At 36.5% G+C, this 15,116-nt stretch overlaps 1 protein-coding gene across 1 annotated transcript; it reads left to right on the top strand.

The window, feature by feature from the left end:
• Positions 1-1,293: 1,293 nt before the first annotated feature.
• On the top strand, positions 1,294-2,255 carry OR56B4 (olfactory receptor family 56 subfamily B member 4; the record flags this gene model as incomplete). The annotated part of the gene is given in 6 exon segments (XM_081063465.1): positions 1,294-1,697; positions 1,699-1,775; positions 1,778-1,798; positions 1,801-1,946; positions 1,948-2,091; positions 2,094-2,255. Coding segments are annotated over 6 exon segments (954 nt in total).
• Between the last annotated feature and the right edge of the window lie 12,861 nt (positions 2,256-15,116).

Genomic DNA, 15,116 nt, shown 5'->3' with positions numbered 1-15,116 from the left:
TATGAAGCAACATTTCAGTGTATGACAAGAGCACTGTTGTCATGTAGGACCAGAAAAATTTCTTGAAAAGACAATTTGGCAATGTCAATCAAAATCATTTTTTTTTCCATTTCACCCAACAATTTACTTCTAGGAAATTATTCTATGGAAAACTTACATATATGCTTAAAGATATATGAACAATCTACATTTTTAATCATTTTTTACAGTAGCAAAATACTGGAAGCAAATTGAATTCATCAAAAGTGCTCATAAAAATACTGGACATCCATGTGGTAGAAAATCATGCAACTTAACAACTATGAGACCTATCTCTATGGAGATAGGGAACAGTCTTCAAGATAACTAAGCTAGAAAAGAAAAAGAAAGGAAACAAAGGATTAAAAAGGGTATGATTAGTATGCTACCATTTATTTTTGCCTTTTATGGGAAATATATATACCCATATTCTTGTTCATGCAAAAACTATCTCGGAAGGATTCCCAAGAAATTGGTATTAATGGTTACCTGTGGTAAGGAAGGGATTTGGGAAGCCCAAGCACAGGAGTCTTACTTTTCATTGTTTATTATTTTTCATTTGATTTGATTTTTTTTACCATGTGCGTATATGACATGTAAAATAATATCAAAATACTGTTAAAAGTAAAATTTAAGGTGGCTATGCCTTTTGTATGTATTGCTTTTGTATCATTTTTTAAATTTTAGTCAAAGAAAATTATCTGAAAAGTAAAATATTGGTGAGTAATTTATGAAATAGCCAAACAGGAATATAAAGCAGTCATTAGAATTAAGATAACATATTGCTTTTAATAATACTGGAAAACTGTGGTTGATGTATTCATCCATGCAATATATTTTTGCTGAGAGCCTATTTTATGTCTTAGAAGACAATGCTAAAAGACAAAGGCAACATACAAAATTACCTCTGTATGATGTAAACTGCTTAAACAGAAAACAGAAAAATGGAAGTAAGTAAACCAAATATTAACATTTGTTATCTGTTGGAAGGAAGATTATTGTTAATATATTTGGACATGCTTATTAAACACACAAGTGGTAATGACAAATCGCTGTTCTAACCTACCTATTTAGAGCTAATTTTGGCTTTCTTTATTGCTCTTCTGTGGAATATTTCCAAGAGAAAAAAAAAATGTCGCGGGTCATTCATGAATAAAAGAAACTGGGTTGGTGGTGAGAGTCTCTCTCAAATCAGGAGCCTCAGCTGAACTTATACATGCAACTCCTTCCTATTTCAGTTTTATGGACAGACACTGAGAATGAGACACCCGTGCCATGGATACCTCCACCAGTATTACCAACAGCTCCAGTCTTCGGATTTCCCAGTTCATCCTCTTGGGACTCCCAGGCATTCATGAGTGGCAGCACTGGCTCTCCCTGCTCCTGGCTCTGCCCTACCTCTTAGCTCTTTGTGCCAATCTCCTCATCTTGATCACCGTCCAACATGAATCCACACTGCATGAGCCCACGTACCATTTCTTTGGCATATTGGCAGTCATGGACATTGGCCTGGCCACCACCATCATGCCCAAGATTCTGGCTATCTTCTGGTTTGATTCCAAAGCCATCAGCCTCCCTGAGAGTTTTGCTCAGATCTATGCCATCCACCGCTTCTTGTGTATGGAGCCTGGTATCTTCCTCTGCATGGCAGTGGATAGATACATAGCATCTGCCATCCCTTCACTACCCCTCCATAGTTAGTGAAGCTTTTATGATCAAAGTCACAGGATTCATGGTGCTCAGAAATGACCTGTTGACCATCCAGTGCCTGTACTGGCTGCCAAAGACACCATTGCTTCAAAAACGAAATTGATCACAGCCGGTGCTCTAACTTGGGGGTTATCAGTGTGGCTTGTAATGACATTACTGTAAACAAATTTTACCAACTGATCTTAGCCTGGATCCTGGTTAGGAGTGATGTGGCTCTGACTTTTTTCTTCCAGTGCTCTAATCCTTCACACTGTGCTGAAGCTGAACTCAGCAGAAGCAATGACCAAGGCGCTGAGTACCTGTAGCTCCTCCCACCTCATCCTCATTCTGTTCTTCAACACAGGTATCATTGTGCTGTCACATACCTTGCAGAGAAAAAGATTCCCTTTATGCCTGTGCTCCTTAACGTGCTGCACAATGTCAGCTCCCCTGCTCTCAATCCCATGGTCTATGCTCTCAGGATGAATGAGTTCAGACTGGGCTTCCAGAGGTTGCTTGGGCTGGGTGAAGATGTGCCTACCAAGTAACTACAGCGTTAGAAGGCCATCAACGTGTTAGGAAAGGAAGAGGTTTTAGCTCTGAATAGGCCTGGATTTTAATCTGCCTTTATCTCTCACTAGGAAAAAAATGGCCAATAACATCATGAAAACTGTCAGCCTCACTAACTGAAACAAAGTTACAATGAGATTTCCTATTACTAGAAATAAGTAAGCGTAGAAAAATGAAATGTTCTTGACCACCCAGACATACACCACTACCATGCTTTAAGATATGATGTACATGTGGAAAAATTCATCTAATTGTGTGGGAAATTTTTCTTCCTAGGAAAAGAAGAATATGGTCCTAGAAAATGCCCTAGCAAAGTAATTCCAAAAAAACAATAAATTACATCTAAATTAACTTTTACCATTTGCACATCTAACAAAAATGCACACTTTTGTGTACAAGGACCCTGATCTTTGTTCATTTTGTACCTTTGCTGAGCCTAATACACAACTCTGTGCACAATAGATGCTTAATAAATACTTTATTCATGATACAGTCAGTCAGGAGACAGGCATAACATTATCTGCTGAATCCTATGTATTGAAGAAAATATCCTGGACCATGGTAAGAATGACCTCAGGAAGCTTGCATATGATTTCACCTTGAAGAACAACCTCTGAGAAGCAGCACTGGGACCAAAGCAAGGTCAGAAACCGTGAGCTTATACACTGCTGGTGGGAATGTAAACTGGTGCAGCTGTTTTACAAAACAGTCTGGCAACCTCTTAAGTGATTGAACAAGAGTTGCCATATGATCCAGCAATTCTACTCTTACATACATACCCAATATAATTGAAAACATATGCCCACACAAAAATTTGCACATGAACATTCATAGCAGCATCATAATAATCCCAAAATGAAAACAATCCAAATGTGCATCAACTGATGAATGGATAAACAAAATGTGATATATCAATACAATGAAATATCATCTAGCCAGAAGAGGTAAAGAAGTACTGATACATTCTACATCATGGATGAACTTTGAAAATATTATGCTGACTAAAAGAAGCTAGACAGAAAATCACACATATTATATGATTCCATTTCTGTGAAATGTCCAAAATAGGCAAATCCATAAGTATAGGAAGCAGATTAGTGATTGCCAAGGGCTAAGGGAAAGGGAAAATGGGGAACAACTGTTTAATGGGTACAGGGTTTCTTTTAAGGGTGATGAAAATTTCTGTAATTAGAAGTGATAGTTGCACAACATTGTGAATGTAATGGAACTGAATTAAACACTTTCAAATGGTTAAAGTGCTGAATGTTATGTGAATTAATTAATTAATCAATTTAAAAAAACCTTTCTTCTTATATTGTCTCTCCACTGCTCTCTACTGACAAAGTTCAGCATCCTTCCAGCTGACAAAGTCATATTATTTAAAGGGCCCAGATCCACATTCACAGAGTAGACCAAAAAATATGAATTTGTAATTTAGTCACAATAAGTTTATTACCAGCATAGTTCACACCTTTGACTACTTAGCTTCCACATGCACATTTTTTACACACATTTGAACTCCCATAAAATAAACAAGTCAACACATCTGTTTTAAAAGATACAGCATTTCTTCATACAAAGGAAGGAATTCTACCTTTTCCTCCAAAATGACAAGATGCACAATCCCAAGAGTCATTGTACGCATTGCTGGATATATTACCAATTTCTCAAGTTCAGTCAGTCCCACTGAATATTCTATCACCTAAAGACTAAATTGTAACATTAACTTCCAATAACTTGTACGCATATATAGAAAAGAAAATGGTTAGCATATAGAAATAAAAGTTTCATATAAAAAGCAAATGGAAAATATTCAAAGCTACTACAGTTCTAATTTCTATAATTGTTCACAAGGTCATAAGTGATATCTACCACATTCCCCCCAACTCTGTCAAAACTTGGTAGAGTAACCAGAACCTTCATTCCTAAAGGGTCTGAATTCTCAGTCATCCTGCTAAAGATTTAACATCCTGCTAAGGATTCAGCATCCTTTTTTGTTGGTATACTTTTCTGTTAACCTTTACTATCGGACATGGAAGTACTAAGAGGTCCCTCAGAGTACAAGTACCCTGGGTTCCCAAAATAGTCTACTTGTCTCCACTGTATAGAAGCAACCTAATTTCTCCTTGGTAATCGGGATTAATTACTCCTTACGAGGTCTGACAATTAAGTTCACAAACTCATCCTAGAAAAAGTGCTACATACCTCATTGCTGAATATCACTATGGTCACAGGTGTGACCATACAGAGAGTTATGTTTTAGTTCTATTTATGCAGAAATACGGATCTTTATTATTCCTTTAAATTGCCACATAATTTTACAGCATATGATTATGCCAAATTATATTTATTTATCTATTGATATACTTACAATTATTTGGGGTTTTTTTGCTATGGATACCACTGTTAACATCTTCATGTATGCTTCCATTTTCATATATATGAAAGCTTCTCTACAGTATACACCTAGAAGTGGAATTGCTGGGTCATAAATATTCACATTTTCACCATTAGCAGATATTGTCAAATTGCTCTTCAAAATAGTTGGTCCAATTTGTATTCCCACTAGTAGTTCATGAGAGATACTGTTTTTTAAATTCCTTGACAACGCTTTATATTATCAGACTTACATTTTTGTGAATCTGATTAATAAGAAATATTAGCTGATTATTTTTAATTTACATTTTTCATATAATTACTGATAATTTAGGTTTCCTCTTCTATAAGTTGTCTGATCATTTCCTTCGTCCATTTTTTATTCAGTTGCCTTTTTTACTCCTGTATTTTTGTAGCCCTTCTCTATACATTCTGGATATTAATGCTTTATGTTGGAAATACAACCTTCCAGTCTATTAATTATCTTTTAATTTTGTTTATGATGTCATTCGCCTTACAGAAAATTATAATTTTAATAAAAAGCACATTTAGGCCATGGGGTTTTGTGTGTTATTTACTAAGTCCTTTCCTATCCTGAGATTGTAAAAATTATTATATGAGTTCTGACAATTAGGTTTGTGAACACATCCTAGAAAAAGTGCTACATACATCATTGCTGAATATCACTACGGTCACCTACGAAGTATTCCCCTAGAAAAGCTATGCACCAACTCCAGAGCCTAGTCCACCGTTCAAAGAAATTATGGAACTCTTTTTCTGGAATGGCCATCAGAGCTGTCATCACATTACCCTTGATGTCCTAAATGTCTTCCTTTCAATATTTCCTTTATCTTCAGGTAAAGAAAGAAGTCATTGGGGGCCAAATCAAGTGAGTAGGGAGGGTGTTCCAATACAGTTATTTGTTTACTGGCTAGAAAGTCCCTCACAGGTGGTGCTGTGTGAGCTGGTACACTGTTGTGATGCAAGAGCCATGAATTATTGGCAAAAAGTTCAGGTCGTTTTTGTCTAACTTTTTCATGCAGCCTTTTCAGCACTTCTAAATAGTAAACTTGGTTAACTGTTTGTCCAGTTGGTACAAATTCATAATGAATAATCCCTCCGATATCAAAAAAGGTTAGCAACATCGTTTTGACTCTTGATTTGGGCTGATGGAACTTTTTTGGTCGTGGTAAATTGGCCGACTTCTGTTGTGTGCTTTGACACTTCGTTTCAGGGTCATATTGGTACCCCCATGTTTCATCACCAGTGATAACATGGCCCAAAACATTATCTTGCCTCTCCAAACAGTCTTGGCAAACTTTGACTCTCCTTTGGGACCATTTTTATATACACCTTTCTCATGCCAAGATTTTCAGTTAAGATTTTCCTAATTTTTTTCTATCAATGTTTACTTGGTCTGCTATGTTTCTCACAGTCAGCTGATGATTTTTAAGCACAATTCGATGAATTTTTGCAATGTTTTCATTAGTTCTGCTCATTACTGGTCACCCTGACCTCTCTTCATCAGTGATGCATTCCCTCCCCTCGGAAAAATATTTAATCCATTTGTACACTGCTCTTTTCTTCATGGTATTATCCCCATAAACTTGGACTAATGTGTCCCTGATTTCACTTCCACACTTACCAAGTTTAACAAGAAATTTAATGTTTGTTCATTGCTCTAATTCAGGGGTGTCCAAACTGTGGCCCGCGGGCCAACTGCAGCCCATGATCTATTGTTAATTGGCTCGCAGCAAATTCCAAAAATATATTTAGTTTACTTAAATAAACCAGGTAAGGCAATACGTACTTCACCTCGATTGAGTGGCCCGGCTGTTTGTGTATTTTACCGCATATGGCCCTTGGTGAAAAACGTTGAAAAAAGTTTAGACACCCCTGGCTCTAGAGGATCCTCTTAGTTATGTAAGTCAAGATTTTTTTTTCATGATGCCTTTTCAGTTTATTTTTTTGTACTTATGTATTCCTAAACAAAGTACAGTATTTCAAATGTTAAAATTTATACAAATGATGTATTCTACAGTCTACAGATTGTTTTGTTTTGTTTTATTAGTTTCAAGTGTACAAAACAATGTACTAGACATTTACACCCCTCCACATATAAGTCAAGAATTTGACAGGAATTATTTTGTCACTTTACAAACTTTTTGCCAACTTATGAGCTAATTTGCACTAAACACTAAGAGGAATATTTCAACCCTTTTTTTTAACATTGAACATTACTTCAACTTCTCTAATGACTTAAGAAAATCCCAGTGAGATCCTATGGCAGTATAAAGGACACAAAAATTATCTAAAATGGGACTTTCCCTGGAAGAGAAATGATGAAAATTTGTGGACAGGAAGAGAAGTTGATTATTTGTTTGCTTGTTTGTTTGTTTGTTTGTTTGTTTCAACGCCAGATCAGCAAAGGTGAAATGTTGGCTCCAGGATGACATGTGGATAAGTTTGGGACCTCCTGACACAATCACATGGCATTAGGGCAGACTGAGAAGAAAGGCCCAACTGTGCCAGTAAACTTGGAAGCCCAACAGTGAGAACCTTAGGCCATTAAAATTCAAGGAATTGAATCATCTTACCTTTGACAGAGTAAGTTAGATAGCAAGGACTTTATTACAGCTATCAATAAGGCAGAATTGGATATGTACTTTCACCTGTTTTAACAGTGATCCCACATACCAAGAAAAGAAACACTGACAGCTGATAAACAGAAGTGAGCTAATGGATGGGTCAAATTGCCTGTTTCTCTTTCCATACAGTGTTTAGACTAAGTTCCTGAAATTCTTTGGCATTTCAAGGAGTAAAAACAAGTCCCAAAAGAAACATACTGGAATTTCTTCTAACCTGGCCCTGGAAGAGGTTAGATTTCCATTTCTACTAATGGCTGATAGGATAACTCAGATAAAGCCACCAAGTGAAAACAAGTAGAAATGATGGAAGAACATCTTTAATTGGGTATAAAGAGATTGGAAAAGTAACAAAGTAGCAAAAACTCATGTGGCTAAAATCTGAGGGTAAAAGAAAACTCAGAAAGACTTTATTTCAGCTCCAACAGGTAAAGAGAGCTTAGAAGTTGTCACTCCTATCCTTACATCAAGGAAAAGTTGGGAAAACTGAAAGTCAACCACTTTTCTTCCACCCATCAGAAAACTGAGGCCTAGCTAACATCCAGGAGTCAGAGAAACACCCTTTCTCTAGGTGAAATATGGGCCTAATAATGTCTTTTCCCTGAAGAGGAGTTTTCTATTATGGGGAATGCTCTGGATGTATTTCACAATGTTAACTCTTCCCCCTCCTCTGCCAGAGCCAGCAGACCATGCTTGGATCTTTACTATAAGAACCTGCTGGGATTGCTGAACATAAGTGTGGGGCCTCCCTAAGATTACAGTTTAAAGTACTTCTCATTCCCATGCTAGTCCACACTCATCCTCCAGGATTTTTCAGAATTATCTTTGAAGACTTCCTACTAGCTTGTGGCTCCAGCAGCTTCTGCTCCAATTAGCCACATTCTCTATATTCACCAGTTTTTCCAAATTTGTGGTTGTGGTTGTCCTGCAATGTCAATTTTTTGATGAGTCCAAGAAAAGTCATTTAATTTTCTTTTCGTCAGCTTTTTGTTTTAAGAACAGGAGCAATGATGTAAAGTTCTTTACATGTCAAACGTTCTAGGACTGGATTATACTTAAAGTATGAAACAAATATGTATGAGTCCATACTAACATAAACAAGTATTCCAATAAATAGATACATAGGGGGCAACAGACAAACATCCCATGGAGAAAAATTCCAAATAATTTATGTAGCTACACCACCCTCAAGAAGATGAAGCATAATTCCTCATTTCCTAAGTGCACAGTGACTTCTTTCTAAAAGCCTACCTTGGCTACAAGTAGGAAAATAAAAATAAAAAAGCAAACTAACACCAAAATATGTATTTGAAATTATGTATTATTATACCTTCTTCCTCAGTATGCCCTGTCAATTAACCAAATGTTAATAATTTCTTAAATCCAACTGACTCTCCAAAGCCACAGATTCCTCTATAGACATGGATTTTACAACTGGAGTTACCACATGGCTGGGAGCCATGGAGACACATGATCCAGAGACAAGAAAAGAGAACAGGACTGAATTTTCTAGGCTTTTTATTATATTAACTGCTCAGATTAACATACTCCTACTCTGAATTGAGAGCCTAGAAATAACACATATACATGGGGCAAACAATTTTCAACAAAGAAGCCAAAAACATACAATGGAGAGAAAAAAACTTCTTCAATAAATGGTGCTGGGAACATTGGAAAGCCACATGCAAAAGAATAGAACTAGACTGCCACTTGTCATCATACACAAAAGTTAACTCAAAATGCATCAAAGACCCAAATATAAGACCTGAAACAATAAAATACATATAGGATAAAACATATGTACTAAACTTGTAGACTTTGGTCTTAGAGAGGATTTTATGAGTTTGACCTCAAAGGCAAGGGAAGTAAAAGCAAAAATAAATGAATGGACTATATCAAACTAAAAAGCTTCTGCACAGCAAAAGAAACCATCAACAAAGCAAAAAGGCAACCAACTAAATGGGAGAAGATATTTCCAATCAACACCTCCAATAAGGAATTAATATATAAAATATATAAAGAACTCATACAACTCAACAACAACAACAAAAATAGCCCCAAACAACCCAATTCAAAAATGGACAGAGGACCTGACAGACACTTCTCCCAAGAAGACACACAAATGGCCAATAGATACATGAAAAGATACTCAACTTCACCAGCTATAAGGGAAATGCAAATCAAAACTACAGTGAGATACCACGTCACACCTGTCAGAATGGCTTTCATCAACAAGACAAGTAATAACAAGTATTGGAGAGGTTGTGGAGAAAAAGGAACCTCATACACTGCTAGTAGGAATATAAATCAGTACAGACACTGTGGAAAACAATATGAAGATTCCTCAAAAAATTAAGGATAGAGTTATCATATGACCCAGCAATCCCTCTTCTGGGTATCTACCCCAAAATTTTGAAAACATTTATTCATAACGATATATATATATATATATATATATATATATATCTATGTTCATTGCAGCATTATTCATGGTGACCAAGAAATGGAAACAACTGAAGTGTTCTTTGATAGATGATTGGATAAAGAAGAAGTGGTACATATATACAATGGAATACTACTTCGCCATAAGATGAAATACTGCCATGCGGGACAACATGAGTGGATCAGGAGAATATCATGCTAAACAAAATAAATCAAATAGAAAAAAGTCAAGAACTATATGATTTCAGTCATATGTGACATACAAAACTGAAAGCAACAAACAAAAACTCATAAACACAGACAACAGTATGGTGGTTATCAGAGGAAAAAGATGGTGGGGGCGGGAGAAAGAGGTAAAGAGGGTTAAATATATGGTGACAGAAGATTTGATTCTGAGTGGTGAACACACAAATCAATATAAAGATGATGTATTTATTATATAAATGTACACTTGAAACCTATATAATTTTATTAACAAATGTCACCCCAATAAATTTAATAAAATTAAGAATATATATATGTATGTATGTATATATATATATATATATATTTATATTTATATATATGTATATATGTATATATTCCTACTCTGGATAGTGAGTTAAGAATAAACAAAAGCCAAGAGTATTATGACAATGGACTGACCACCACATAGCAAAAAAAAATCAAGGGGAAAAATGCACCTTCTTCACATTAGTAAACAAACTATCAATTAGGATTGTGTTTAGCTGTATATGAGCCAATAGATTATAGTGGTTAGACAAATTGGAGTTTATCTCATGCCACACATACAATCAGAGGGGGGGGGAGGGAGGGAGGGAGGGAAACAGAGAGAGGAAATCAGGCAGTTAAGAATTGTTAAGGCAATTCTATTGTGCCATCAAGGGACCAGGCTCTTTTTACTGCTCTGCCATTCTAAACTGCAGCTACCATACTCCACATTCAGACAAGAAAAAGGAAGAAATTTAAAAGGAAGTCTCAACAGACTTTTACTCACATCTGTTTGGTCAGAAATGTGTCTGATGTTCATCTCTGGTTACAAGGAAGACTCAAATGTTAAGTCTTTTAGTTTCCCAGACTCTATGATAGTGGAAAGTTTTGGAAAGGTGGGCTTAAATGAGTGCTGAATGAACTAACTCCCAGTAAAGACAGACAATACATACACATCACATTATTTTCATGAAATATTTTCAGAAACTGATAAAATATTGGTCCATAAAAAACTCTTAAAATTCCAGAGTAGTTAAGTTCCAAAGATCTCTGAATCAACATAACAAATTCAGCACTCACTACAGCTTCTTCCTCCCATTATAAAACCTAGTAATCACTAACAACATAGTCAATAATAAATCAACTAATAACAAATGGGGAGCCATTGACAATACAGACAAAAATTGAGTAAACACCAAAGATGAAAGGCAACTGTGATGGAATTATAAAAGACTAGAAGCCCAAAAGGTGTACAGCAAAGGATTGTTATAAAAATAATGTAGATTCAGACTGAGAAATATCTGATACTGAGAGAAGCATAGGGCCATGAGAAAACCAATCTGGTGACTAATAGGTAGCACAGTAGGAGTAGCCAGGCATGCCTATTCTTCTACACATACACTTTTGGACCAAAAAGTGGGCTAAAAGTCAAGCAACAACTGTGGATGTTTCCAGAATATCAGAGATTGGATCAGAACACAGGGCAGCAGTGACCCATGAGGCTATGAACAACCATGCCCTATGAGGTATGGGGAACAAGCTCAACCATAAATCAAGCTACTAGCACACCTCACATCTCTACAACAGGTTGCATCAAACAAATACAACAGCATCCTGAGATTGCCTACTAGAAAGGAAAACAACTAACCAATGACAAAGATGGCTTGGTCTAAATTTTAGACAGGTTTCTTTCTGACTACAGTCCCCTGACCTCTCTTTTCTTATAGCATTTGCTTCAGAAAACTTGTACTTGTAAATTCTTTCTCTGCCCCTTTGTAGTGTATATAAATCCTATCCTAACCTCTTATCAGTTATATAACCCAGGAAATGTCTTTCTCAAGGACCTGGGAACTATCTCTTGAAATTTAAACATTGAAGGAGATAGCATCCCATCTCTCAGTCTCTGTGGAGAGTAGAAGCCTAACTTCCAAAGGCGCCAATTAGCAAACACAGATGGCCTAATCACAGACAAAAACATTTGCAATCTCAGGAATAACTCAATGTGCTTGACACATGCCATTGATCAACCACCCCCTAAAGTCCTTCAGTAGTTTTCCACTAGCTCACCCCAGGGCTTAAACCCATTTCACAAGACACCTTACAACCCAGTCTTACCTTTTCTTTAAGAAGAACTGGATATCCAGAGTTGGTCTGTGCTCTCTTCCTCATTGCTCGCAATAGTATCCGAATAAAAATCAACTTCCATATGCTCATCCTCTCTAGTGCAATTTTTTCTTTAACACCAAATACAACCATCTATTTGAGCAAAACCAACATGAAGAATGGCTTTAAAATTAATAAGCACAACTCACACCTGAAGAGATAGAATAAATTCAACATCAACCAAAAAAACACTTCCTCTCAAGGTAACCTTCTCTACGCCAACTCCACTTCAGGATTCCAGTCACTCATCCTTTCACGTCTAGAGGTTGTGACTAGTGCTATTATTAGCCCTAGGTAACTGTACTATCACTTAGGATCTCTTACTGACTACATCCTTATAAATAGTCCCTTTGTAAGTACTCCCTTCTCAAATTTTTTAATTTGAGAAATAACAAGAGTTGTCAAGGATGTAGAAAAAGGGAACTTTTGTGCACTGTTACTGGGAATGTACATTGGTGTAGCCACTATGGAAAACAGTATGGAGGCTTCTCAAGAAATTAAAAATAGAACTACCATATGATCATATGATTCAGCAATTTCATTTCTAGGTATTTATCCGGAGAAAACAAACTTAAACAATGGGATACGTGGTACTGCAAAAGAACACAGGTTTTAACACTCAACAGACCTTGGTTGGGATTTGATTTCTCTTCTTCATTAGGAAATATAAATTCTTAGCTAACACATGAACAAAAATTCACATACTCTAGAAATAAAAATATTGTAAATGACAATAACTATGAGAGGTGGTTTCTGCCTAGTGGAAATATATACATTGTTTTTAATGGTATCAATATACATTTAAAAGTTTCAAGCATGGAAATAACTGAAATGTCCATCAGGTGATGAATGGATGAACAAAATCAATAGATTCATATATTGGAATATTATTCAGCAATAAAATGGAATGAAGTACTGACACATGCTATAACATGGATAAACCTTAAAAACACTATGCTAATTGAAAAAAGCCAGACCAAAATAAGGGCCATATGTTGTATGATTCCATTTACATGAAATACACATAATAGAGAAATCCGTAGAGACAGAAAGTAGGTCTGTGTTTGTCGGGTTCTGTGACTGCCGGGTATGGGGGAATGGTGATGACTGCTAATAGGTAACAGATTTCTTTTCATGGTAATTAAAATGTTCTGGAATTAGATAATGGTAATAGTTACACAACTCTATGAATATACTAAAAACCATTGAATTGTACACTTTGAAAGGGTAAATTTATAGTATGTGAACTAAGTTGATATTTTTTAAAATGTTGCCAGATGTTGTCTAACAGTGAAGGCAGCAGATTTTTCTTTCGTCTAGAAGAATTAGCATAGTAAAAATTGTGTATGGCAAGAGTGCAATATACATTATTTTGTGGCTTGAAAAAGGCCTGACCTCTCTCATTATATATGGAGCTAATTTGTATTGGAGCCAAGAAGCTTTCTGGAAGAAAGGTAATGAAATCACCTGCCCCATAATCTCTTCATTTTAGTTTAACATAATATTACCTTCCCTGATGAGTAGATGAAGATGATCCTAACAGTCTAGATTTAACTGCATCAAAGATCATAGAAGATCCCATAAGGGAAAATCGCACCATAAGTGGAGTGTGTGTGTGCGCGCGCGCGCTTGCATGCATGCACGTGCACACGTGTTTGTGTTGGGAAGAGTAAAACTGATGTCCTGGGATTAATGGCAAAGGAGAACAAGTGAGGGTTGCCAGATTTAGAAAATAAAAATACAAGCTGTTAGTTAAACTTTAATTTCACATAAATAGCAAGTAATTTTTTTAGTAAAAGGATGTGCCATGCAGTAAACTTGGGAGTTCAAGCATGAAGGATTCTTAGCCAAATATTATATTGAGGAAATGTACCCATCTTACCTGTGATATTTGGTACCTACTCAGACTGAAAAAGTATTCATTGTTTATATGAAATTCCAACTCAACTTGGTGTCCTATATTTTATCTGGAAAACCTACAGGGAATAGATTGCTTCCAGGTCACCATGCAGCTGAGGATGAAATTCCTTCTGACTCTACGGGAATATTTTGGGAAGAGTAAGCATATAAATTCAAGCTAAAGAACTATAAATTTGGTAGCCCAAGTATGAAGCATGCTTGGCCAAACATAATATTAAGGAAATGCATTCATCTTACCTCAAAAAAATTTTTTAGGCAATAAAATATAGCAGTATGGATGTGTGAAGAAGTCGTGAACCCTCACTCTAGGAAACAACTGTAAAATTAGAAAAAATTATCAGAAATACTCATTTCATGGTTCTGGAAACACGGAGCCCACAGAGCAGTGGAAAACCACAAATTGGGAGACATTTATTCATGAATAGCTGCTAAACTTCAAGTAGGAGGCATAGGACTCTGTTGTTCTTGCCTAGGTCTGCCCCTCATCCAACTTCCTCCAGCCCAACTTGGTCTGTGTAATAGTTTTATCAGGGAAAGATTGGCTATAAAATAAGTAGCTTCAATGCCAGGGGGCGCTGACTTGATTTGGAAGGAAGAGCGGAAAACCCTTCCCAAGAGTGCCAAATGGAAAACTCCTGTAGCCCATTCTAACCAAAGGCTGTTGTCCTGGTTGGTGCACACAGCAGACGGGAAGACTGACCAGAGGTTTTTCAGGGAGAGATTACAAATGAAATAAGCACAGGGGGTTTAATAAGCTCTCTACATGTACCTGATTGACTGAAAGGCTATACATACACTCAAGGGAGAAAAGAGCCCAAACTTTTCTCCACACGCAAAGCTGAGGAAACTGAGCACAGGAAACTGAGTGCATATGCAGAAGAGACTCAAGTTGTCTGGAGGAAAACTAAAAGCTAGGGGAGACTTGAACACTGCCTGAACTTTGAATATGCTTCCCAAGCCATACGCAGACCTATTAGTAGAGGACAGAAGTAATACTGGCTCAAGGTATTCGGGTACAACTTCTGATAAATCATTGGTAGTCCACTAAGCTATGCAGACACAGGGCAACGCATAAAAATTCAA

Source organism: Rhinolophus hipposideros (assembly GCF_964194185.1).
Source record: "Rhinolophus hipposideros genome assembly, chromosome: 10".
In the NCBI taxonomy this organism is placed as follows: Eukaryota; Metazoa; Chordata; class Mammalia; order Chiroptera; family Rhinolophidae; genus Rhinolophus; species Rhinolophus hipposideros.
Note: the sequence above shows the minus strand (reverse complement) of the source record. Positions and strands in the feature narration are given on the sequence as shown.